At 38.0% G+C, this 27,127-nt stretch overlaps 1 protein-coding gene across 1 annotated transcript in view; it reads left to right on the top strand.

The window, feature by feature from the left end:
* CRIM1 (cysteine rich transmembrane BMP regulator 1) overlaps positions 1 to 27,127 on the top strand; it is a 179,207-nt gene that overhangs the window by 133,153 nt on the left and 18,927 nt on the right. The window contains exons 8-10 of the mRNA XM_084261363.1: positions 8,558 to 8,686; positions 20,610 to 20,766; positions 26,990 to 27,111. Of these exons, the coding sequence (XP_084117489.1) occupies positions 8,558 to 8,686; positions 20,610 to 20,766; positions 26,990 to 27,111 (408 nt within the window). The remainder of the gene's footprint in view (positions 1 to 8,557; positions 8,687 to 20,609; positions 20,767 to 26,989; positions 27,112 to 27,127) is intronic.

Genomic DNA, 27,127 nt, shown 5'->3' on the forward strand with positions numbered 1-27,127 from the left:
AACTATGAGGATGGAAAACATTTAGTCACTCTTGGAATGATATGAATGTTTTTACAGGAAGCTTAAGTAAACACACATGCTGCTGCTTAGTAGGCTGCAGTTAACTTTTTTGGACAGCAGACAATTCAAACAAGTATGCAGACTCAAATGAAAGGCTGTTGAGCAGCACACCCTTCAGGACTGGTTTTTAGCCAGTTATCATGTAAAGTGTTAGGTGAGAAGTTAGACTGCAGTTCACACACACACACACACCCCTCTCCTTAGTTTGTACAGTAAATGCTAGAATGCACTGATGCTGTATTACTTTAAGTCATTTGGTGCTGGTTTTGTAGGATCAGAGCATCTTAATCCTTATAGAGATATTTTGTGTTCGAAAATACTACAGAAGAGGGAGCTATTTCACTTTCCCCAAACACAGTCGTTCTGTATCATCGATGCTTGAGGTCTTTCTTCATTTGTAGATCATGTTTTTTGACTCTTCTTTCCTTGGGCTTTCCTGAGCCCTGTTGATCTTATTCTTTGTACGTGGCTCACACTTTCTCCAAATATCCTAAGACCAATCACTGCAGAATCTAAATGTGGTGCTATTTTATATGACCTGTTGTCTCCGGGGTTAAAAGTCACTGGCAATTAAATGTGCAAACTTCAGAAAGTTGCTTTAGTTTTGTGGTGGGCTTTTTTGTTTTGGTTTGGTTTTTTTAATTTGTGCCTCAGCACAGTACAACCTTTTTACAAAGTCTCTTACTGTTGTCCCTTCTAAAAAAACGAAAACAACAAAACACCCACAAAAGCCCAACACCATAACAAAATCCCCACCATAGTTAATTATGTAAACTATTGGAAATATCAATGGGCAGAACTTGAAATTCCCAGTTGTATTGAAAAGGGGGTTTTTTTGTCATCAATACTGCTGGCCTAAAAGTAGGGAGAATGTATATAGTGGTGCTCACAGGTGGATATAAATCTTCCCAGTGCTATATACGTGTTTCCATATTAGAATCACAGGATATGCTGAATTGGGAGGCATCCATAAGAATCATCGAGTCCAACCCCTGGCTCCACACAGGGCCAGTGAGGGCAAGCCTTTTTAATGTTTTAATGTTCCAGACTTTTTAATAATATGTATGAGGAATTAATTTATCTGACTGTCTTTACTTAAGATATAGACTGGTTTGCATTAACAAGATAGAAACATGAAGGAGAAGGTTGGGAAGCTGTAGCACAGCACTGAAGCATACAATCCCACTTCTGTTGTGACTGCATGGCCTTCACTCTTAAGTTTAAGACTATTTTTGAGCCTGATGGCTTCACTGTGCTGCATAACAGTAGTTTGCAGTGTTTGAAAAATTCATGTGTTTCTGTTGGTATGAGCTTCTGTGTTGAAAATATCTTGGCTGTAATTTAGCCTTCCCAAAGTACAAATGCTTTTTGCATGATTGTTTTTGCAATATTTTTTTTCAAAATTTTTTTCTTATACGTGGGAAGAAATCACTGCCAAATTTATCTTCCAGTTGCATGAGCAATAATCTCCAAATAATTCTTCAAAATATCTTCATTAGAATATACTGTATTTATGTTCTACAGTAACTATGAAAACAAACATCTAAGATTGTTTTTTAAGCATGACAGTAATAATTGATATACAAATACTGAACAAATACAAATAAAATACAGACTAGTATTTTTTTAATGTCCATTAATGTAAAAATTGTTTGTTTGGCAATGACTTTTTAAGGTCTGTCCTCCTAAATTTCTCTTGGAAAAATAGGTATGTGTACCATAGTTAGCAATCTTAAAATGAAATTGATGAAGACCATGGTGTGTTTCGGTATTCAGAAAAGGATCTCAAAAGATAATTTTCAACCCCTATAGAGTGATCTATCTGTAGAGCTTATAATTTTATAGTTTAGGTGAAGAATCATGTTCCTGTGATGCAGGTTTAAATCTCTTTCTTAGTGTGGATATGGCATGGAAATATAGGGGTTTGTATGAATACAGATAAATTAATATATAAAAATCCAACAAGGCAAGAAAAATGTGCGTGCATACCTACCATACATCACAGAATTGTAGGGGTTGAAAGGGACTTCAAGAGATCATCAGGTCCAACCCCCCTGCCAAAGCAGGTTACTTAGGACAGATTGCACAGGTAGGCATCCAGACAGGTCTTATTAAACACAAACTGTCCTCTGTTTGTCTGGCTTTGTTGAGTATACATACACAGACTGCTGTCAACCCACACGGTGGTGTAGTTTGTTATGGCATTCACAGTTTATGCTGCGGTATGTTTAGGACACTTGATACCAAACATTAGTAGGACTTGATAGCTTTCAAGCCTATGTCTGTAGAGTAATACTGAGTAGAGCTGAGCTAGAAAGCACTGATGAAGATAATGAAAAGACAGACCTCCTGTGTCTGCTTAGCTGGAGTGCTTGAATCAAAGTGACTGAATCCAGGTCTTCAATACACACTTTTGTCATGTTTTTATGGCAAAAAAAAGGTAAGTTCATTATAATAGGGATAGGTTTTTTCCCATTATTTATTGACAGGACAGCATTTAAAAGGGGAATTAAAAACTGGAATGATTTATTAGTGTAAAATACCCGTCTTCTTACATTTTTAGTACTTTGGTGTTAAGATAGACAGTAGTCCAGATTTCTAACAGTTGATTATAAACAGCAATAGACTTTCCCTTTTTACATTTAAATTCATTTATGTTTAATGATGTTATGTTTAACAATGTGCAGAAGAGAAAACTTGGAACACAATAGTTCCTTTCTTTCTTAAAACAAGTTTTCTAAAAGCCTGGAGTAGGTATTTCCCTCATGGGGTATTACTGAAAGTGTGAAGCAAAACCTGGTTTGAGTTAAAATATTGCATTCCGAATGAAACCAAGAACAGAGATTATTTTAAGTGTTTCTCATGTACTACTAATAATTTTTTTTAAATACATTGCCAGGAAGCCAACCATGGGCAATACATTAACTTAAATGAGGACAAAAAATGAGGCTGATTAAAGGTAGCTATGGCTGTCACTTCAGAGAAAATCACTGTTACAACTGCCTTGAAGAAATTTGGCTTCTTGAATGAAAAGCTACTCTTTAAGTCATGAAGTAGATTTCAGAGAGATGGTTTTAGGCAAATATTTACTTTTATTGTGGAAGGACGATTAGGACCCATCAAGGATATTGCTGTTTTCACCGAAAATGTCCTTAGTTTGTGTGAAAGTGAAATTCATAGAGTCATGCAAGTTGGAAAGGACCATCAGAGATCTTCTAGTCCGACCTCCTGCTTAAAGCAGGTCCAGTGACAGCAGGATCTCGGGGCCTTCTCCTGATTAAGTAGTTTTGAAGGATTAAGAACCCACAACCTTTCTAGACTCTGTCATAGTTTGAACATTCACATGGTTTAAAAGAAAGAACAAAGCAACTTTTACCAAGTTGGAATTTCTCATCTTCATGCTTGTGTTCGTTGCATCTCATCCAAGATGAGCCATAACTTGTGACACTTGTAACCTCCCATTAGGTGGTGGTAGACAGCAGTAGGATAGCTCCCCCTTGCCTTGTTCTCCAGGCTGAACAAGCCCTGGTCTCTCTGTCTCTCCTTGTATGCCACCAGCTCCATGAACCTGTGCTGCACTCACTCGAGTGTCTCTTGTCTCCCAGGGACCCTAAAGCTGGGGGCAGCTCCTGCTGTGGGCTCACAAGCACTAAATAGGAGGGAGGCATCACTTCCCTGCACCTGCTGTCTGTGCCTCTGCTGATACAGATCCCTCCTGTCCTTCACACAAACCAAAACCGAATGCTTGGTGCTCTCACAATACACACAGCAGTAGTACAGTTCAGTGGAATCCCTCATTCTTCTCAGACAGGATTTCAATGGCCAGAGTTCAGATTTTGAACAACTAAAGGTATGATAGGAAGATGGGTATGATTTTTCAGTCTGGTACCAGTCTTAGGGAGGACCAGTTCTTGAAATTAATTAAAGAATTATGTAAATGAAATCTCCAAAGTTGGAAGGAAAAATGAAGCCTTCAGTGAATGGTTCGCTTCCAATATTCAGATAAGCAGTAGAAGTCAACAGGATTGCAAGAAATTGTCTCTGATTTTATTTATTCGTTTTGATCTGTTTTGCTTTCCAGGACTTCAGCAATCAACAGTGAATTTTAGTTTTCTGTCTCTTCTATGATAACTTGAATTGATTAAACTGTGTGTATAATAAAATTATGGTCCTAAAAAACATTTTCCCCTGTACTCACTGAAACACAGATGAATCAGTTTCTCTCCCTGTCTAGAATACTTCAGCTGAGCATTGTCTTTAGACCTCAATACTGTTTCAAGTATAACAAGATCTGTATATGACACACAGTCAGTGCTAGACCAGATTGACCCTCCTGTGTTCACATACGTGTGTATGATATTTCACGTTCTTTTTTAACAGAAGAAAATGTTTTCCCTTTGCCATACAAACTGTGTCACATCTCTCACTGGAGAACTGGGAGGTCTCAGAAAATAAGAACATAGCAGAAAAGGAGGGATCTGGGGATTGGTTTTGTTTATATTACAAAAGCATCCCAGGTGGAAAAATACCAGTGAAAATATAGTCTTGTTCCACCTTAGCAACTTTTTATTTGTAGCATCCAGTTTTTGTGTTGGTACTGCTAATGTAGGCTCTATAAGAACAAAACCAGCTCCAGGCATTACTTGGATGTCACAGTCTTCCCTTCTTTCCCCTTAAATGCATGGTTTGATTTCAAGCTGGGATAAATGATATTCAGAGTTTTGATCTCTCATTCTAGTATTTTTTGGTGGACTGGCCAGACTGATGGACCACCAGGGGCTGAAATATCTGCTGTTGATTTCAAAATTTTTGAAGTTGTTTTTAAGTAAATGGCAGTGTAAAAAATTAATTCAGAGATTTTTGTTAACCTCATAGAGGGGAAATGAATAATCTTCTGCACTAAAGTTCAGCATAGAAAGTATATGGCTCAGAGAGAGCATATGGAAGCAAGATGTTCTAATAGAAATCTGCATTTAACCTTATATATAAGCACTTGACATCAGCAAAATCTGTGCTCTATTAAAAAATCCATTGTTTTAATCCAGACTCTCTCCAATCCCCTCCTCTTTATTTTCATCTTCTCTCTCTCTTCCTACAGTAATGTTTTATTGTTGGTAAAACACACAGACAGAAACAGCACCTGCTTTTTTTCCCACCCAATTGTCTACGCATTTGTGCACTGGATCTTTCTTCTGCTGTTCCTGCCACAAGCAGCAGTGAAAGCCTAGCTCAGATCATGCAGTGGTGGTACATGCTTTTTCAAGCTTAGCTCCTGCTTGCCTGTTCAAATAGCCAGAAGCCTGGCAGAGAAGAGCTGGCTTTATTTGTTGAGTCTTGTCTAGCGAAGTGAAAAGGGCTGGGTTGGGGGGGGTTGGGGTGTAATTATTTTTTTTTCCTGGCTGCATTTTTGCACATGTGGGGGTAGGGAATGAAATTATTTCTTTTGTCCTCTACTTGCAGCTCATTGAGAAGCAGGCATGCATATAAAATTACTGTATCTCAGGGCTTACCTTTAGGGACAGGAGGGAGAAAAACAGAGTTGTAAGCCTGTCTGGAAGCACTGAGGATGCTGAGAGCAGACACAAAAGTAACAGAGCAATAAATGTAATTAACAGTGGACTAACAAAAATCTACCAGGTGCATATAATGAAAGTGTGATTTTGTTCCTTGTAAGAAATAAGGGTGTATGAAGGGAGGCAAAAAAACTGTTATGTTGGTGTGTCCGAGACACAAGAGCATCAAGACAGTTAAGTACCGGTTTGAAGAGTCACCATAAAAAATACCTACCATATCTGCTGGGTTTTATTAAATTAAGTGCTCGATAATTGCAGGTGTATCTTGAGGGGTGAACTTCAGGGACTGGGGAGGAAACATGGTCCTGTTTACCTTAGGTTTAGTTTACACACCCAAGCAGATCAAGGAATACTGACCCACATGGCAACTGTCAGCAAGGTTTTTGTGGGTTTTTTAACTATGTATTTTTCCTAACTGTTCTGCAGTCAGATGGCAAAGGTCCAGTCTCCTTCAGTCCTCCAGCTAGTATAACTGTCTTTGAACTTTAGTTTGGGTGCCATTAATGATTCATATGATTTGGTTTCAACTGCCAGTGAACATCAGCATTACTGGGCTTCATTGTCATTTGAAGTGTGGGGTTTGGGCTGGCTGGCCAGCTACCTGAGTGTAGCTTCAAGGTAGCTCTTGTTTTCTGATCTTTTGCATGTTTGGGGTATTTTGGTTAGAGAATGGAGTGAGAAGGAAAGGAGGGTTTCAGAATAAAACCTGATTTGCTCACAAAACTAGTGTGTGTATATATATACTGAGTCTTAAACAGATTGAATAATTAACAGAGTTTCTGGAATATATTGTATTATTGGTGTGTATCAATATGTTCTTGATTCCTAAAATAAGGGGTTGTTGAAGTTGCAAATGTTAAATGTTAGACATAAATATAATTTAGTCAGTTTACTGAATTAATTTGAAAACAAACACTGAATTTACTGAGATTAAAAGCAAGTCTAGTTTCGGAATCCATGGATTTTAAAGTACACTGCTCATTATGGTTACTCTTCCAATACTGCACGTGCTAACCCAGCGCTATAAAACGAAGAATCCACAGAAATTTGTAAAATCTCTCCTTTGACCTGCAATCATATGTTAAACCATAAGAATTAAAAAAATCTGGGTCATTTTTATTTTAAATTAGAAGAGACTTGAGGGGTCTAGATACACATGGATGCCATTACACAAATTTCTAGGTTGTATTTGAACAAAGTTGTTGGTGCTGATTTATATACGTATAAAGCACACAGCTACTGTTCCTACACAAGTTATGCAGGAAACAGAATTTGAACATTATTTTGAAACTTTCAGCAAAGCAAGGAACCTGAACTGTGACCTCTGAGATAGGTTTAAAGTCATTTAACTGCAGTATCTTTCATGCAGTTTCTCCCTCCAAACCCTGTACTTAGATGATCTAATTTTAAAAAGGATTAAAACCAATCATCTGCTGTATAAACTCTTGTGAAGGGATGAGTAGGGCTGGGGAGAAGCTATGACCAATGAAACTTGTAAAAGGCAATGAAAGCAGAAAAGCTCGTTCTCATAGTAGGATAATTTTCATTTGACTGGAAGGCCTGGGTGCAGAAGCTGCCTGCTGGACATGGAGCCAAAAGGCACAGAAATTTGTATTTTGGTTAACAGTGTATACTTCTAACAATTTCATGTTGAGTAGTATTTTACCCACAGTCTGAAAGGCAGCTAGCCTTCCAGGATGACAAAATCCTCCTTTCAAAGTATGCAGCTTGAGGATGAGAGGTGGCAAGATGTGGCTATCTCCAGTCAATAATAATGTGCATATAAAGCATATTATGGTTTGCTCCCCAAAGGCTAATATACTGTTTCTCTGTATTTTTGCAATTTATCAATTCATGTATTGACTTTTTAAAAATGTAATTTCCTTGAAGCCTTCATTTCTTGAGATGGAAAAACAGAATAAACCCAAACATTTGAAACAGGGAAACAAAAGCTCACACTTAGTTCTTTTAGTCACACAATTTGTGTTACCTGAATGCTCAGGTTAATCTTAAAAATGATCATAACTATAAATCTGTTAGTTCTTAAGTGCTTCAATTCTGTGAAAAATACTAGATAGGCTGAATTAGTCTCAGAGCACAAAAGAGCTTTTCTGTTTGTTTCGTATCCCGTTTTATGACGGTAGTCTTGATTTTCCATGCTGTTTTCCTAAGTCTTTGGATATTATTTTATTCTGACAACTTTGTGTACTGAAATGCATTAGTATTTCTGGCTCCCGTATTTGTTAAAGCTAATTTCACACTCCGATGTATTTAAATGGTGTCCAAAGGTAAGTATTACACTGTTCATGAATACCTAATAATTGGCAATAATATTCTCAACTTCAAAAAGCATAATTTAATACTGCAAGGTATACTGTAAGAAGTGATGTTTTCAGTGAATAGACATGTTAAATGACTTCCATAGATCTTTTGCAGCGTATCTTACATTCCCTTTTGGTATTCAGAGTCTCTTTGGCTTTAAATTTCAGAAGTAATCTTATTCACACAGAGAAAGATTTAATCTACTGAGTCACATGCTTTGATTTGCAGCTTGGTGGTATCAATCAACTGAGCTTTGGAGAAAGCTCTGTTCAGTTTCTACAGTAAACCAGTCTGCCCAAAGTATTGATGAAATACAGATTACATAGTGAAATAAAAAAAAAACACAAAGGAACATTCTTTTTCCTGTTCCAGTATTTTGAAAAATTTTTGTAGCTTTACAGTGATTATGATGAGTGTACATTGCTTTGTTTTGAAATCTGTTTCTTGAACTATTTCAGAAATATCAAGAATATTCATTAATCAGAAGCAAAACTAATGAAAAATTATTCTCTTCACTGTTGTGTTGTGCATGCTTTCTTGTGAACTCAATTAAAAGCCAAGTAATCTCAAATGTACTTGTTTTTATTTCTTCTTGCCTTTAGAACCAACGTACATCACAATAGGTCCACCCACCTGTGAGATTTTGGTGAACTGCACTTTGACTGAAAAAGATTGTATCTATAGTTTCAAACTGGACCAAAATGGTTGCCGCATTTGTCAGTGCAAAACTAGTGAGTATGCCAAAATACAGTGATTTCTACGTTTTATATCAAGCTGTATGTGGAAATGCTAGTAGGCTGTTTTTCCCATTCCTAATGCTGACTATGTGTCATCTTAGTGCACTTCATGGTTGTTTGTCTTTAAAGGATAGGTTCCTGATTTCTGACCTTGCTTGTTTGTCTGCTTAAAATGTGTTTTGGAGGAAAAGAAAATGTCTGACTCCAGGTGAAAATTAACAGCTAGGTTGAAATTGTAATAATTTAGGACCTGATATTAATTCAGACTTTGAGAAGTCTGAATTTTATTTTCTTCTGTGCACATAAAAGCTTAGGAGCACTTATGTTTGTACACTTTGAGTACTGCTGTTGCTCAACAGTCTGTTTTCAACTTACCTTTTTTCCCCTCAAAACTTTGAGGATGAATGTTTGAAAATTATATGCTGTTGGGAGATGATGTTTATATATATACAAACATATCCATACGTAATTTTAATTCTATAGCATATTCTTTTATTATATATAGATATCTAATACTTTAATTAGGATTTATGCGGGCTTTAACATCTATTTCTTCCCAAGGAAAATCATTGTGCCGCGTGAGAACTTTGTGTGTATCAGTGAAGCAGCAAAAATATTTTTTCTGTGCGTGTTTCCTACTAAATTTGATGTTTACAGAAGAAATATTATAAAGTAAGGTCAGGTTGCTTGTTGGAATTGCCCAACAAAGGACACCTATGGAGTGCTGGTCTAAGCTGCCAGATGAATCAGCCTTGCTGACAGCCCAGCCTAGGAGTGAGTTTAAACTCTCTTTGTTGTAGTTCTGTAGCTTCCTTGTAGCCTCTGAGACTTCCACAACTAAGGTATTGCTCTGTTCCTCTTCTTTTGATTTCGGTCTGCCCATTCTCAGCCACTTCTTAAAACAATGTGACTATTTTAAGGGTTCTACAGTAGAAATGGTCAAAGTACAACTCTTCATCAGTACAAACTAAGAATGTTTAGGTCTGGATGGGTATTTTGTTTAAGGAGCAAGAAAAAGGTTTGTCCTTGCTTTTTTGACAACTGGGGGTTTTTTGGGGGGAGGGGAGGGGAGGAGATGCTTTTTTTTATTTCCATAAGGTAAAGGACAGGACATTGTAATACGAAATAAATATATGGCAAGCAATAATTTAATTATGGTAATAACAGAAGTGTAATACCTTTGATTACAAGTTGTATTCATGGCAAAGACGACTTTCCATAGGTTGAATCCAATCTATCACAGGCGTGCCTTAAATAATTCTTCCTAAGGAAGAAATGTTAAGTTCTGCTTTTAGCACCGTAATTTGATTTTAATTCTTTGGATTGTTGAATTGACTGGGAAGATTGACACAAACAGGAAGATGGAAAAACTCAGCAAATTTCATCATCTATACCTCTGCGTCCAGTCCTTCCCACACAAGTACATATACCACATCCCAGGAGGTGTCTGCTCTTGCATGGAGTGTTTCTGATTAAATAGTGCTTAAGAACCTGTTCAAGGGAGGAATTTTTCTTTTGCCAGAGTTGCTTGAAATTATTTTCATTTTGTAGTAGCAAACTGTCTGGAGAAAACTTAATAGTATCATTTGTCTGTCATCCTTTTTTTCAGTTAAATAACTCGAATTGTAGATTGCTTAAAAATCCCCTCAGTCATTCAGAGAGAGGAAACCTTTATTTTCTAAAGAAATGAAGAAAAATAACAGCATGGAAGTGTTTATCACTTGGTGGTTATCAGTCAAAATGACAGAAAAAGAATTTTTTTTTCTGTCAAGTAATGTCTTTTGTTTTCAAGGCTCAGGACAAATGAATGCCTAAGCACTGAGAAAAAAGGAGGTTTAGGTCAAATATGCTGGAAACATACTGCACTCGTTCTCTGCGTTTTGAGATCCTACATACTTTCATGTCCAAATCAGTTTAGTTGTATCGTGGCTCTCTAAATATATGAGAATGTGAATTACCTTCAGCTCGTGCAGACTCATGTAGACTTCTGGGAGCATCACTGCTTTTATACTGCACACACGTGTTTCTTGCTGGTCTAAGCTGTTCGATTTAGATTTAAAGTGCCTGAAGTGAAGGGAGGCCCACATGCCCCATGGTGCTGTTTGAAGTCATCACATGATAATCTACTAATCTCTTTCCAATAAAGTTTCCTTTTTTGCCAATACCTCTTTAGAGATCTTTGTTTAAGATGTCTTATACTTTTATCTATTTCTGACAAAATAAAAGCAAAACATAAGAGTAAAGCTAAAATGAAAGAACATGGAGTGAAACTGCAAATTATTCCTCATTAATTTACATTCCTGTAGCCAGAAATCAGTACAACGGGCTTAGTTGAAATAAGCTTCATGGTATCGTACTTAGATAATTGTCTGGTGCTTTATTGTAACTTAGTTTCAATTTTATCCAGCTTGACTTGGGCCAGCAGTGTGCCTGAACAGCCAAGAAGGCCAATGGCATCTTGGCTTGTATCAAAACCAGTGTGGCCAGTAGGTCTAGGGAGGTGATTGTGCCCCTGTACTCAGCATTGGTGAGGCCACACCTCGAGTACTGTGTTCAGTTCTGGGCTTCCCACCATAAGAAGGACATCAAGGTCCTTGAGCAAGTGCAGAGGAGGGCAACCAGGCTGGTGAAGGGGCTGGAGGGCAAATCCTATGAGGAGCAGCTGAGGGAGCTGGGGATGTTTAGCCTGGAGAAGAGGAGGCTGAGGGGAGACCTTATCACTACCTACAACTACCTGAAGGGAGGTTGTAGAGAGGTGGGCGATGGTCTCTTCAGCCAGGTGACAGAAGATAGGACAAGGGGAAATGGCATGAAGCTGTGCCAGGGCAGATTTAGATTGGATATTAGAAAAAAATCTTTTACTGGAAGAGTTGTCAGGGCCTGGAACAGGCTGCCCAGGGAGCGGGTTGAGTCACCTTCCCTGGATGTGTTCAAAAAAAGGGTTGATGAGGTACCTAGAGATATGGTTTAGCTTAGGATGGGATTGGTTGGACTCGATGATCTTCAAAGGTCTCTTCCAACCTTGTGATTCTGTGACTCAAGCCAACTATAGAATGAGAAGGAAGAAGCAAATGATAACACTTCTGGAATATGGCTTTCATAGAAGCAGCTTACTTCATCCTTTATCCTCCTTCATAGTTTTGCAGTGAATGCAAAAGCACGCTGTAACAACGTACACTGAAAACATATGTGCTGTAAAGGGGAATTTAAAAACCAACCAGCCGAGGCAGACCACACTGGTGAGAGAAGGGAAGAAAAAGCTACCACTGAGCAAACAGTGAACACAGATAGATATGAGGGGGTAGGGAAGAGTTCCCGTGAGTAGAGATGGAACTGCAAACGATGACGGAGAAGGGATGGCTGTACTGACCAGGGGCATGTAGAATCCAAAGGAGAAAATTAGAAGCCGATTCCAGAATGTAGAAAGGGCCACTGCAAAATGCCAAGGATCAAACTAAAACAGTAAGAAAAACATGAAATGTATTGCCAAAGGGGGAAAAAGGTAAGATATAAGATCATGCAACAGCAAGAAACAGAAAAAAGTAAACAACAAAAAATTGTTACTTGTAGGTTCCAGCAATTGCTATCGAGTTTGGAGTGTCTAAGCCTTTGCTTTCATAGGGAGAACTGGGGCGGGGGGATTCAAGTCTTCAGGAGGAGAGGACTACATTAGAGGATTGACACACAACCAGCGATTGGCTCTTTGTGAGGCAGGGCTCCTGTTGCTCCAAATAGGACTAATGGGCACATTGAATAATGCCTGCTGATTGCTGTAACATAGGATTTAAAATCTGATGTTGCTGCTAGACACTAAATCGTTCTGCAGTGAAGGCCAGTGTTTTATCTCCCCTTTTGTATTCCCTGTGTTACGGTAATGAAAAAGAAAGAACATTTTAAATCTTTCCTGCAACCTAGACTATAGTGTTTTGAATGTGAAGTACCATTCAGGGAATAACTGTGAGCATGTATGAGTTTAGTATTTTTCCAACCTTTCAAATATTACTAAAATTGAATTAAATGAGAACATTGCTGTAAATTTTAAAACTCATTTGCTTCATTTATAGAAGGCTCACCTTTGCGGCTACAAGATGCAGTTTTATTGCAGACTGCTTATGGAGAGACACGATTGTAGATACCTGAGATGAGTCGTTTTCCTTGTACATCATAGAGCACCATCACCCACCATGTGTTGGAATCTCTCTTGTATCTCAAAGAGAAATATGAAATCACTATTAAAAAATTAGAAATCTTTATCACAGAATCACAGAATGTTAGGATTTGGGAGGGACCTCAAGATCATCTAGTCCAACTCTGCTGCTAGAGCAGGATCACCTAGACTAGATATGATAATATTGGTGTTATGGTTTGCATAGTTCTCTAGTCATAGAACCAAACATTGTATATAGCTACAGAAATATTTTTGGAACCGTATTGATACCTTGCGCTTAAATGAAAAGAAAATGTATTCTGCCATGGGGTTAAAAAGGAGGTACTGTCCTTCACTCTGTACTAGGAGACATCTGCAAGTTGGACTTCAGTATTCTGGTGAGTCACACCATCTCCCTTTATAGCTGACAGAGTGGAGTGGAACTCTGACACAGAAGTCGGGTTTGGCAGTGTGGGACTTGGTTTAGTTGATTAGACGTTCAAAGGCAGGCTTGGAAGGTTTGAGACAAGGTAGGTAGGTGCATCTACGGACTATCTATAAAAGCAGCAGTTAAAATTCTGAAAAAGTGTATGGAGTAGTGGTAGTAGAAAGAGTGAGAACTTTGTGGGGACTGCAATGGGAGAATACATCTCAACTTCTCTTTTCTGTGTGTTAGTTGTTCAGTAGAGTTTGGGATGGGTGCTCCCAACCTTTCACTCTTCCAAGCCAAAATTTGGATATTTCATTCCTTCATTCCTGTAAATAATCCATATTCAAGGGATGTATTTTGAATGCTTCAAAACTCCCTCAGTGTTAATTTTGTCCATTTAAATGAACATATGTTTACTTCTGCAGCAGTGTGAAAGGGAATCGCTATTTTATGTTAGACCTCAGTTAGTGAGATACTACCATGGAAAACTGGGAGTGAAGCATGTTTCTTAAAAATGTAATGCTTAGGCCAGAAAAAATTACATATTCTAAGTAAAATAGATATATTAACTCTAAGTACACATGTGGAAGATAGCTCCCTGAAGAGAGTGGAATTATGATGAGCTAACTTCTCATGCTAAATATCTATCTTCTTACTAGCATAAAATTCTTTGGAAGGGATCACTGAAGATTACAACAATATATTGGTTCAGTAATGCTTACAATATATCTAGCAACAGAAGTAGATGAGAGCTTCACTTGACGGGAGGAAAGGGTTTGAGGGGTGGAGACGACACGACGACACACACCAGAAAACATAACGTGTTGCTAGAAGCTTTGTCAAAACCTAATCATTTTCCAGGAATTTCACCTTTGAGGTACCCCTGCTACAAATTCATTTTCATGAAGTCATGTGTCATATGTGAATCCTAAAGTATTTTAGAGCAAGTGTCCAAGCAGGTAATTTGCCTCAATGGACTCATGAGATTATTTTTTTGAACAGGGTTTTCTAGCATCACAGTGCCCAGTCCCTTCATTTTTATCCAGCTATTGTGAATCGTGAGTTAATTCTAACGAAAGGAGGGAGGGTTAGTGTGGATCTGTGGAGGCAATATATTCAGAGAATTCCAGTTACTGATAAGTAACCTAGTTTTCTCCTTCATAAATTTGCCTCCCCAGATCCCCACCCCTGAAGATTAACCAGCAGTAGCAATCCACACCGAGAGGACGGCTGAGGAGTGCTTAATTATAAAGGTACTGTGAAACAGTTCTCCTGATATGATCTAGCCTCAGCATCAAGAAAATAATGACGGGGTGAAGGTATGTAGCTAGCTTTGTGTAGCAACGCTACAAATTTTTAAAAAAGGAATACCAGACCAGCCTAAGGCAAGCTGAAAGGGTGGCATAATTCTTCTCGAGTATCTTATGATATTCTCTGGCACTTATTTTTTGTCTGTGCAGTAGAGGATTGAAAACTTAAAGGTATTTCAACAGGCTGTGCATCTCCAGAATGCATTTTCAAAAGTTGGTCTTTGCAGTTCAAGTACCAGTGCGTTCATCCATATGTCAAATAATAAATTGGAGAAAAATTAATATCCCCGTTTGAGGTTACAGTTCTTTCTATGCCAGATATATGCTAGAAGAAGGAAATTGAGAGGTCTGTTGGGTTTGTTTTTTTTTAATAGCCGTTAGCTGGAATTGCAATCAAGCTATTAGACATTCAAACAGAAGACCATTTTTTACACCTAAGCATGCAATTCATGGAAATGAATTTTGTTTACTTTTCAGTTTGATTTTTGAGGCCTATTTTATAACACTCCATATATTCAGAGGTTCATGCAGGATGAGTAGGCAAGCACTCTGAAATCAGGAATAAATCATGCATTTGATGGTTTGAATTTAGGCTGAAGAATTGTGAATGCTTGTGTCTGAGACACCGTACCTGAGAATGAGAGATTGAGTTGTATCCATGTCTGAAATATCTGACTGATGAGTTGAATCCTCACAAAATCCTCACCAAAACAGAGATTCCTAATATTGCATGTCCTGGGGCAGAACTTTGGTTTTTCTTTGCAGGGTGGAGCCTGGACTATAGTAGGCCATGTTGCTGTGTCAAATGCTCTTGCATGCTGATTCTTGTAAATAGCTTTTGTTCCTTTCACAGCCAGTGACTCGGTCATACAGTGATCTGGATAACCTTTTAAAACAAGAGTTGATGTTAGTGTTAAGAATACGATACTTAGTGGAAAAGGATTTTTAAACACCAGATGATCTGTGGTGGGTTGACCCTGGCTTGAAGGCCAGGTACCCCCGAAGCCCGACTATCACTCCCCTCAGCTGAAAGGCTCGTGGGTTAAGATGCAGGCAGGGAGAGATCACTCGCTAAATTTGTTACAAACCAAATTGAGTAATGAGAAAATAAATCTTAAAACCCCTTTCCCTCTTCCCCCCACCCCTCGCTTCTTCCCAGACTCAACTTCATTCTACCTCCTCCCTGCTGGTGCCACAGAGGGATGGAGAATGGGGGTTGTGGTCAGTTCATCACAGCTTCTCTGCTGCTCCTTCCTTCTCAGGGGGAGGGCTCCTCACACACTTCCCCTGCTCCAGCATGAGGTCCCTCCCATGGGAGACAGTCTTCCACAAACTTTTCCAAAGTGAGTCCTTCCCATGGGCTGCTGCTTTTCACCTACTGCTCCACCGTGGGCGCTTTCCATGGAGCGCAACCCTTCAGGACCAGACTGCTCTTGAATAGGTCCCCCACAGTGTCGCAAATCCTGCCAGGAAACCTGCTCTAGTATGGACTCCTTTCTTCATGTGACCACAGGTCCTGCCAGGAGCCTGCTTCAGCATAGGCTTCCCACAAGGTCACAGCCTTATATGGTTGTATCCACCTGCTCCAGCATGGAGTGGTCCACAGGCTGCAGGTGGATCTCTGCTCCACCATCAACCTCCATGGGCTGCAGGAGGATCTCTGCTCTGGTGCCTGGAGCACCTCCTCCTGCCCCTCCTTCCTCAGTGGCCTGGGTGTCTGCAGGGTTCTTTCTCTCTCATATTCTCTGTGGCTGAAATTGCTATTGGTGGGGTTTTTTTCCCCTCTTCTTAACAACACTATCCTAGAGGTGATACCACTCTTGTAGATGAGCTTGGCCTTGGCCAGTGGTGGGTCCGTCTTGGAGCTGTCTGGCATTTGCTCTGTCAGACATGGAGGAACCCCTGTAACACACACACACGCACCCCCTGCTACAAAAACCTTGACCACACGAGCTCACTGCAATTGTTCTGCATAGAGGCTCACCATGTCTTGGTAGTCATGTGTTCTTAAGACTTTCTTCTTCAGAGTCCCATCCCTTTTATCCCAACCAGATTTCCCTTAAACACTATCATGTTCTTCTGAATCTCTAATATTTGTTTTGTTATAGTATGTGTGTATGAAACATTGGGTGGGTGAAGAAAGAGTGAGAAAGAGACCATTATATTTAAAAGAATTTTACAGGCATAGGTGACCAGACTTAAAAGACTTGGTGCTAATGCTTGGTTGTTAATAATTCACAAATGTTTTTTGGAAGACCAACTGTTCAACTGTTCTTTCTCTTACTATTGGTTATACTTCAGCAGCATTTTATGCAATTGATCCATATGAATCCACAAATAGGAAATTCCATATCCAGATCAGCATATAATGTGTTGAATTGTTGCAAACTACAGAGCAAAGTATTTGTTAGAACGGTTTAGAGGGGTCAAATTCCATAAGCTTTTGGCTTTTGCCAATATGGTGAAGACTGTGACTAGACCTGTTGGAAGCTGACTGTGCCACTGCTTTTCAGTCCTTGCTGCATAGGGAAAAGAGAACTTCATAATGATGTTGTGCGGGCTGGATACACTGTGACAAGTATTTGTTGCATGTTTGTCTTCAAGTCATCATTCCTAGCAGGAGACTATTTTGATAACATCATTGATTGTGCAAAAGCAGCTTTTCCATCATCATTGTTGTTATTATTACCATCATCATCATCCGCACCTTCTCCTTTAACTTTTTCAGTTTAAATTCTTCCAGACTTTGCTGTGGTATTTCAGCAAATGTCTTTTCTCACATTAAAAAGCTAATTATTTGTGGTAAAGGTCCAGTTATCTTAGCCTGAGATGTTCAGGAACATGTTCATCTTTTCTCTATGTCACAACACACAGTATCATTCTGAGATCAGCCAATGTCCTGTGCCTGAACTCTCAGCTTGCAGCACAAATTCTTGTTTATTCATTTGTGGGTGGCATGACTTTATTCAGTTTTAGTATTACATTTCACTGCACTTAGTATTTTAACCCCCCAAGCCCTTCTGTTACCTTGTATAGGATTGTTTTCTGTATTAACATTACATCATTGACACTACATGTTTCATAAGAAAAATTAATGAATGTATTTCTACTATTAATGTAGAACTAAGCAGCACATGAGGGATGTCTCCCCTTTAGTCACTGTCCTCATAATTTTGTTTCTGTTTCAGTCTTCCACCTCCTATCTAACCATTAGTTGAGTTCACTAGGTGATGCCATTATAACTAATCAGCCAGAGGAATAAAGATGGCTTATAACTATGTGATCAGAACCTGCAGTGACACAGAGGTGCGTTATGCAGTTCTCTCAAACTTTGAAAGCTAGTTTTTCATTTTAAAATGTTTCATGTCTTCAGACTGTCTGATTACCCCAGTGTGCTTTTGAAGCAGTTATCAGCCCAGTTAGGGCTGGATCTCTTCTCTGCAAATACATTCCATGATTTGAGATTCAGGTTCCCGCTGAAATTTATCTAAGCAGAGGTGGAAGAAGCCCCCAACATTTTGCCATAATAAATTTATTCAGTTCACTGCAATTCACTTTTATGAACTAGTTCTCTATATTCTTTAGTATTTGTATTCAAAATGCAAAGCCTTAGAAGAAAATCTGGGTTTACTTTATTTTTCTTTCCAGCATTTCTTTTCACTGTAAGATCCTATCCATTCCTCCCATCCCTCTGCACTTGCACCTTCCTGACCTGTCTTCCATGATCCTGATGTTTGTAGACAGCCACCTAAACATTTCATCTCCGTGACAAAGTGCAGCTCAGAAAATTAATGGTTCGATTCAACCTGTGTATTTCCGGGTTAGTCACTGAGCATCAGCAGGAGATATAACTTACACTGTATCAAAGGTCATACTGAACTTATTCTTCCTGGAGGTATTCCAGTGTTAGGTGTGCTATTCCATATATTCTTTATAAAGCTTAAGTCCAGCTTTAAAAATTATGACTACTTTATAAAGTTTGTTTAATTATCAGTTTATGCTATCAGAGAATAGTTTTGTTAATAGTTTTTTAACTACTGTTAAAAGCTCCTTAAGAAAGAAACGTTTTAATTATTTGAACTTGCTTCAGGGAGTGTTTTTCTCTTTACATTACATGTACCTCACTCTTGGTCAGAGAAGAGAATCTGAATTACCTCTGTATCATAATGATTTCAAATCAGCATTAGTGGCTGCATGTTAGAAAGGTGTAGTATTCTTGATAGATCAGCCTGAACTTTGTCCTTCAAAAACCTGTAAGTCTTCATAAAGATCTTCATGTATGTGTTTCTGTAAAGCAAGAACCTGAGATAAGGGATCTGACAAAGACTAAATGTTTAAATTTTGTGGTACCTTGCTGACAGAGACAACCTGTAGAACCAGATGTGGAAGGTTATGGTGTTTGTTTCTCTGCATTCTGAATGACAAATAAACTTGCATGTTCTTGGCTTCACGGACCACGTTTGCATGAAAGTGGAGAGGTAGGAGCCATGAACCTGAGGATGATCTTCACACTACTTAAACTGACAACTGTCGTTGGGATAATCAGGCTGTTACATTGCACAGCACTTGTACACCCAAATTGCACTGTAGAAGTAGACAGTGATTTGCTGGTTTTCTGCGAGGCTTCAGTCTCACTCTGGGGTACAATGAAGCATGCCTCCTTTACCAAATGAGCATGGACCTGGCAGAAAAGATAAAGAAACAGCTTAACCACGTCTGGTTAAGTCTACGCTGGTTAAGTCTTTGGAAGTAGGTTATGCCATATTTTACAGTCTTGAAAACAACATCACAAAAACTGAAGAGAAAGCATTTAAGTAAAGATTCCTTCTGTTCACTGTGTGTTACTGTGTTAGACACATGAAGATAATTTGCATTTCAGACCCACACACAGAAGTACTGTATAGGAACAGAGTAAGTCAATATGCTCATGATTTTCTGTTCAGAAAAAAACCCAAACTTCTATAAACATTCATATAAAGGAAAGTGGTCTTCAGAGCTGTAATGAGGAGCCCATCTGGAGGAGCCCTCTGTGACTGCCCTCCATACACTGAGCACTTCGTAGTGCTGTGGATGTTTGAACTGAGATGATCTGTCCTTTAAGTATCACCCATCGCATTCTTCTTTTGAAGAATCATTTTCTATTTTGATCTTATTTTTGGCTATCGTAATAATGGTATTTTTTTCTGCTGTGTTTTGCATCCCTAGTGTAACAAAAACCATTAATTTCTGTTTCCTCTCATCTCTGCAACCAGTAAAATAATTTTGTATCCCAAACTGTTAAGTGTGTTTTTTCTGGCACCTCTTCTTTCAAGAAGAACAAAAAGAAACTGAGCATTCTCAAAATAGTACGTTCCCATGAGAGTGAATATAATGACTATTATTTGTCTCTGTACTGGAGAAATTGAGATGCCAAAATCCAGCATCTCCTTTATGCAACAAGAGGGCAATAATAAAGCATGGTAGCGGACTTCAAGAGACAAGTCTTTTAGTTAAGCATCTCTAAACTTAGATCACCTCAGGGTATTACAGTAATATTTTTAAAAAGAAGGTTTTAATCACTAAATAGTTGACAGCAAACAGCATAAGGAATAAAAGTTGTTAATATGTCTCAGCCTTTCAGTTATTTTTAAAATAAATAGAGGAGAAATAAGTGTTCTAAATTGAACAGAAACCTATTAAAGCCATATAATGTCTTGAAAGTACATGTTATTTTACAACTTTTATTGAGGTCCAACAGAGTCACAGATGTTGGACTCCTTTTGTTGTGTGTCTGTTCATAAAAAGACATTAATTTAGGGTAGCAGGGAGTAGTTCCCAAGTTCTGGATTGGAACCGAAGACATCCAGTAGCGTCTGCTCATATGGTTTGGGTCATTGCTGTTGGATATTTTAAAATTAGGATGGTCTGAAGGTAAAGCTTACCAATATTTTACAAATTGTGATGGGAACAGAAGATGTAGCCTGCTAAAGATGCATTTGCCTGGTATAAACAGTTTTCACGCTGTGAATAACCTGCATGTGTCCCTCGCAGGGGAGGAGCTGTGCACCGGCCTCATTTCGGGCTGTTCCTTGGACTGTTCCTTCGGCTTCCAGACTGATGTCCACAACTGCGAGATCTGTCAGTGCCGACCACGGCCTAAGAAGTGCAAACCCATTGTATGTGACAAGTACTGTCCCTTTGGATACTTGTACGTATTCTCATTCTGAAAGTGTTTTTCATGCAATCGCTGTGCCTATTGAAAACATGCAAAGTGTAGGCGTAGGGACCCGTGATTAGTTTGTGGCAAAGCAGGCGAAAATGTAGGGAAACAGAAATGTTCTTACTTGATGTGAGATGGAAGTATTCTTCAAAGTGGATGTTGATCAAGAAATTAACAGCAACTAAAGAATGAAGCAGTGGCAGATTAAAAAAGCAAAGCAGAGCTTAAATTTTTTTTGAAGAATGTTTGACAAACAAGATTAAATACTTACTACATGCTCTTGCATGTAGACTTTTGAAATTGTGTTCTGCTGTGATACCCTTTTATTTTATAGCCTATTTTATTGAAGTTACTTTATGATGTTTCAAGCTTTTTTAATACTGATATGACAGCAAACTAGTTTTAGTGAGACATTTCTGATGGTTACTTTACAGGATTCGTGAAGAACAGTACTGTCTCTTATCTAAGTTTTTTTAAATGTGTTCAAAACCTGTATTGTTGCTGGAGTTCTTTCTCCATAAAAGGAAATCTTTGCAGTGTTTATTCATATGTGGAACAGACAGTGAAAACTGGATAGATCTTTTGTCCCATAGAAATTTCTTATCTATCCGTCTATATCCGTGGCTTCTATATATGCTTTACCAATACATTTTATGTTTGATAGGTCCATTCCACGTTACTGCCTGCTTTTCAGAAGTTTAATTTCTAGCACGTGACAGCTGATCTTCAGATAATGTTCATATGTATTTTTTTTTATTTTTAATGAAGTTTACTAATGTTGCAACACCTAGTGTTTGATAATAATACTCCTTTAATTTCTGATTAATTTCAGAGTTCTGTGTGACATTACATAAATACTGCAGGTTTTATAACAGTAATCTGTAGTGTGCTCTCCTCTTAGTATGCTGTTTTGATAAAGTTTGGAGGAATCAAAATATGGTAGAATCTCGATGATCAGAGGAGGTACCAGAGATTTTAGAAAAATAGAAATCCAGCTGTAACATAGAGTACTCTCACAGATTTAAGCAGCTGTCTTCCTAGATGGTGCCAGGGAACAATTTATATTCTTTCCAGCCTTACGCTTTCCTTTAATCTCCATGCTGTTCTTTGCCAGAGTGGTGTTCCATTCAGGTGAACACAGTGTTCTGGTTGACCTCCCTCTTACTGCCCAAATAGCTCTTGCATTGTGCATGGTGCTAAACAGGTGATGGTATTACGTAGAGCAAAAAGCAGATCCATATCCTGGGGAACAATAATGGCACTAATATGCCACAATACACAGCCCAAAAAAAGAAGTTTGAAGAATATGTTTGCCTTGAAAACACTGAGTCACTTTATTTTTCTTCATTAGAAAGTATGCTTGACTTGTATCCCTGGTATAATTTGAAAATACCTAGATAATAGCAGTCCAGCAAAGCAAAGTAAGGTAATACCTTTTAATATAATCCTGTATTTTATGTTTGAGATTTGAGAATGAGTCTTGCCTCTGGTTAAATAATGGAAGTTTTTGCAGGAAACAGTACTCATGAAAAGGAAAGGGGAAAGGCAACAAAGATTAAATCAAACATTGCTTCTGCCCCCAAAATTCAAAGTTTAGTGGATTGGAGAAGAAAAGTAAGAATTTTAAATTAAAAGTTTAGTAAAATTATCTTCAGGCACATTGACTTCAACAGTGGCTGACAGTTATTTTACATTTTGCAAACAAGAGAAGGTAGAGCAGGAATGTCAGTTTTGTCATCCCCAGAGCTGTTGCTTCAAAGGCAAGGATGGGTGAAGATGGGTAGCAGAATGAACAAAACATGAAAGATGGAGCTGAGGTTATGACTGGTTTCAGCTTTTCAGATAGGCTACAGCTGCTTACATTAGGGATCAAAGGAATGAAGTAAATTAAAACAAGTACAAAGAATGCAAAATTGCTTAGAAAGCCTCCAGGGAGAGTGACATTTCAGCCATGCCATTGAGCAGGCACAAAATCCAAGATAAAGTCTCTTAAAGCTGGGAGCCAAAGAGGCAAATGGTGTCAGGGTGTCTGAAAGTGAGAAAACTCTGCGATGGAATCAGCAGGAGGGGTGACTGGGATGAGACAACAGCAGCAATAAAGGAATACAACTTGTAGCTATATCTAAGTGTTTTCCATATAGTCCTAATGTGGTGTAACCATTTCTTGAGAGCCACTGAATTATTTGCACTGGCTTATATTTTATTTTGAATTTTGGAGCAGAAAAGAGAAAAATTCTCAATAATGGCCATCAGAATATATTTTGTTAAATAGAAATTTTTTTAAATTTTAGTTCATAATACGTAGAGCATCTTCAGTAGCAAGCACAGGATGCGAGCTCAGCAGTCTCCAGACTGTATACCTGCCATTTTTTTTTTTATTTCTGGTTTGTATTTGTGTTTTAAAAACTAATTTCCTTTAAAAATATTCACTGGATATTTTTCAAATTGGTTTACAAACTTATCAAATTAATGTGATATTTAAAGAGCACACTGTGGTTGTTAGATCTTGGCATTTATACTTTTTTCCATATTGTAGCTCTTAATTTATTGTCTGAAGCAGGATCAATAATTTAAAGCTCTCAGGACAGAATTTGAGAAGACTTTTTTGCAAGGAGTTGTGTGCATGCCTGTGTTTGCATAACAGCAGAGACAGCTGGTACGAACTACAAAATTTTGTACTCAGTATGAACGAATATCATTCAGCTTGGAACAGGAAAAGCTTTTTTACTTGTCATATTACAAGTGCATAAGTTAATTATTATTTTCAAGGCCATTTGCTTTAGCCTATTCAGAAGTTAGAATCTGAGAAAACCATTGATTAAGGTCTATTTGATGGCTTTTGTAATAGTCTTTTTGGACTTTAATAGAAATAGCTTGAATATATTCATGAACTAAGGTCTAGGTGTTTATTTCCTTTCCATTTAACTCTATTCTTCAACTTTTCTGTGGTATTAAAGAAGTCAGGTTTGTTTCTCCTTTTGGTTTCTTTCAGTTTAATACTACTGGTTTTCTTCAACAGCAGTCCAATGTAAATGTCACGCTGAAGTGTTTAAATTGGGGTTTTTACTGCTGATAAGGATTGTTCTGAACTATACTTATCAAAGCCATTTACAATTAATGTGTTTTGTGTGAATGTGTTATGTTCTTTTAGTTATTGGATGATACCTTTCCCAATAACATGGATTTAGGAAGAAACACTCTTTTTCACATAACGAGCATCGCTGCTTTGCTTATATAAACTGTCATTTTTGTCTAAAGGAAAATGGAGAGTATTTTTACACATTTAAATGAAACATAGTAGAGACCTTAAACTGTGTGAATTGAATATATTTTTTACCTTCAAAATTCTGAATCTTTAGGAAAAATATTATTCAAGATACATTAACAAAATAAATTTCTAGTCCTTACTACTTTCCCACTTCTTACTCTGCAACTTCTGGTTTTTGCATTCCGAAGCAAAGGTTTCTTTTTGCTGTGTCTTCTATGCCACTTTTTAGTATTGTTAGCTCTGTGCTGACGTAGGCTGTTCCACGTGAACTGAATTAATTAACACATTAATGAACTTTGATTAATTCTCAAACCAAGTAACATGTTTCTGAGGTCTGAGTTTCATGTACTCCCTCTTTCTCAGGAACTGTGACTTTTCCTGGTTTTATGAAGAAGTAGTTCTGAACAAAGGCGAGGAGGATCTTTGTGTGTAACTGGAAGAGCACCCTCAGATTGCAAAGAATTTGACCTGAGATATTAAGTGTTATACTCTGACACATCAGTATAAAACATCAACACCTTTTTGAACAAAATCAACAAAAAAATCAGAAATTATTCTATTGGCCTTCTCTTGATGCATTTCAGGTTAGATGTACCTGCATTGTTTGAAAGGCCTTAAAGGAGGTATCGCTAAAAATTAATACTAATACCACATTCAGAAACTGAAATTTTATTTTATTTCTGCCCATTAAGTGTAGGGGGATAGAATATAGAGTCCTATTTCACTTTAAAGCGTGTAAATTAAATCTGATCTGAAAATGCAGGCGCAGATAGCATTGTTTTTTGATACACACCATAGAAGCCTCCCTTCTGTACACTGAGGTTTTTCTCTAGTGTGATGCCTTCACATAGTCTACGTTTATATTTTCAGAGAAAGGTAAGAACCCAAGAATAGAGCCTAATCTACTTTGTGCTTTAATAAATCAATCTTCTGCGTTTGAGTGCAATCCTCTTGATCTATAGAGTCCCATCATGCTGATATCTGTGCCTAGGCTGTTACGGTGTTTATTGTTAAAAAAATTTTGGTGTGCATTCATAATAATTAAGATGATTGTGTGAGGAACTCTGAAGGTGTCCATGCCATCATCTTCAATGTGGGCTTCCCTGAAGCTTGCATTGTCTGTCTACCCAGAAATGCGTCAGTCTTCTGATTGAAAATCAGATGACTAAAGAGAGAAAAGATAGATGGGCCTAGCTTTTATATATAAAGAAATCAAAGTCATTCATTTTCCTGGAATGTTTTCCTGTAATAAAAAGTGGATGTCTTGCTCTCTGAGAAGGATAGGAAAAGTCCTAAGACTATTGTCCAGGAGCTGCAAGAGCACTTTAAATACAGAGATGCATAGTTCTAGGTACAAGCATTGTTCAAGGTTGATCATGTGTCAAGGATAACCTGTTAAAGGATATAAATTTCCAGCACAAATTCAAGTGACTTTGTGAACTCTTGGAGGAAGCAGAAAGTGTCTTAAACTGTGTGACACCATCATATAACAATAGGAAATATTTAGAGAAATAGTGAGGTTTAAAATGTTAAAGAAAAGAAGACAGGCTTTATTTCCCAGATTTACTAGGCCTAATTTTTAGACCTGAGGAGAATTAAAAATACCAAGTAATAACCTTCAAAATGGAAAGTCAGATCTTCAGAAATGAAAAGTATCTGGAATTTAGTGAAAAACAAGGAAAATAGCAAACAGATTAAAGTTAAAAAGCATAAATATCGAATCTTGCAATTTGCAACTATTCGTCTGAGCTCCTAGACATGACAAAGCGACACCTTGATCAGACATGGACTCTGAGCATCAGATATAGACTGTTTAATGGCTTGCCCAAGCACTCCCTAGTTCAAGGTGTGCTGTCTGCCTTGTCGTACCATATTCCCCTCCTTGGGAGTTGTGGGAGGTCAGTATATGCATCACGTAGGTCTAGACTGCTGCATGGGCTAGCACTGCACAGCAAGGTTCATCTTCAAATAGAAAGCATTATAAAAAGATACTATTCAGCCTCTTGCAGAGTAGTAATTTTTAGCCTGTATGTATGGTCATAGTATGGTAGCTGGGTGTAAGATAAAGGTATCTTTGAGTTGATTTCAAGCTGATGCTGGTGTTTTAGGAACACCCTGTCTTTTGGATGATCTTTCCCTTGCATTTTTTTGCATCTGAAAAAAACGGAACTTTAAACTTTTTTAAGCTAATTGGAAAATAATTTAATTTAGACTTTTAAATGTAGGATGTAATTTAGTTGTGCATAATGCTTAGCTTGTGCTTTTAAATGACGAGTGTTTAATAAGTCTTATGATTTTAGTAGACTAAAAAAAACCCCACAAACATTGGAAATGAACACGGTAATCTTGTCAACTGTCTACAAAACATACACACAATTGCATTGAATGAACTGAATGTTGCCGTGTCTGCTACTTTTTAAATAGTTTATTGGCAATCCATATGCTAGTTTTCAAGGAAACTTTGTGTCTGTCTGCTTGTTTAATGTTTCCAGAAATCTGTGTAGTTTTAAAATGTATGAGAGGAAATCTAACGTACTTTACCGTTAGAAGTAATTACTGGGAGGAAAACCCAGTAATTTCTTTTATAAAAACATAGTAATTATAGCAAATTCCAATCTACCCCTCTAGCTTCTTCACAGCTTTAGAAGTTGTTCTGTTTTTTTCACTTGAAAAAAGAATTGATCATCAATAGTAATCACAAGCACATGTGTTTATATTATCTGCTATGGCTTGAAAGCACCAAATGCAGAAATTTTTCCAGTCATGTGGAGGGAACAGACGTATGGATGGAGACCTGTGTGCCCCACAGACCCACTGAGCCTAAGGGTGACAGTTAACAATATTTCTATTTACTCGATCAGACACTTCTTTAAGGGATGCTTTTGCTTTAAAGATCACGGCGTGTCAATATTTAACCTTTTAAAAATTACTTTGGTCTTCTAGGAAGAACAAGCATGGCTGTGAAATCTGTCGGTGTAAGAAATGCCCAGACATGCCCTGTGGTAAGATCTGTCCGATGGGCTTCCAGCAGAACAGTCATGGCTGTGTTATCTGCAAGTGTAGAGGTAAGGTGCAAGTGCA

Source organism: Gallinula chloropus (genome assembly GCF_964237585.1).
Source record: "Gallinula chloropus genome assembly, chromosome: 3".
In the NCBI taxonomy this organism is placed as follows: Eukaryota; Metazoa; Chordata; class Aves; order Gruiformes; family Rallidae; genus Gallinula; species Gallinula chloropus.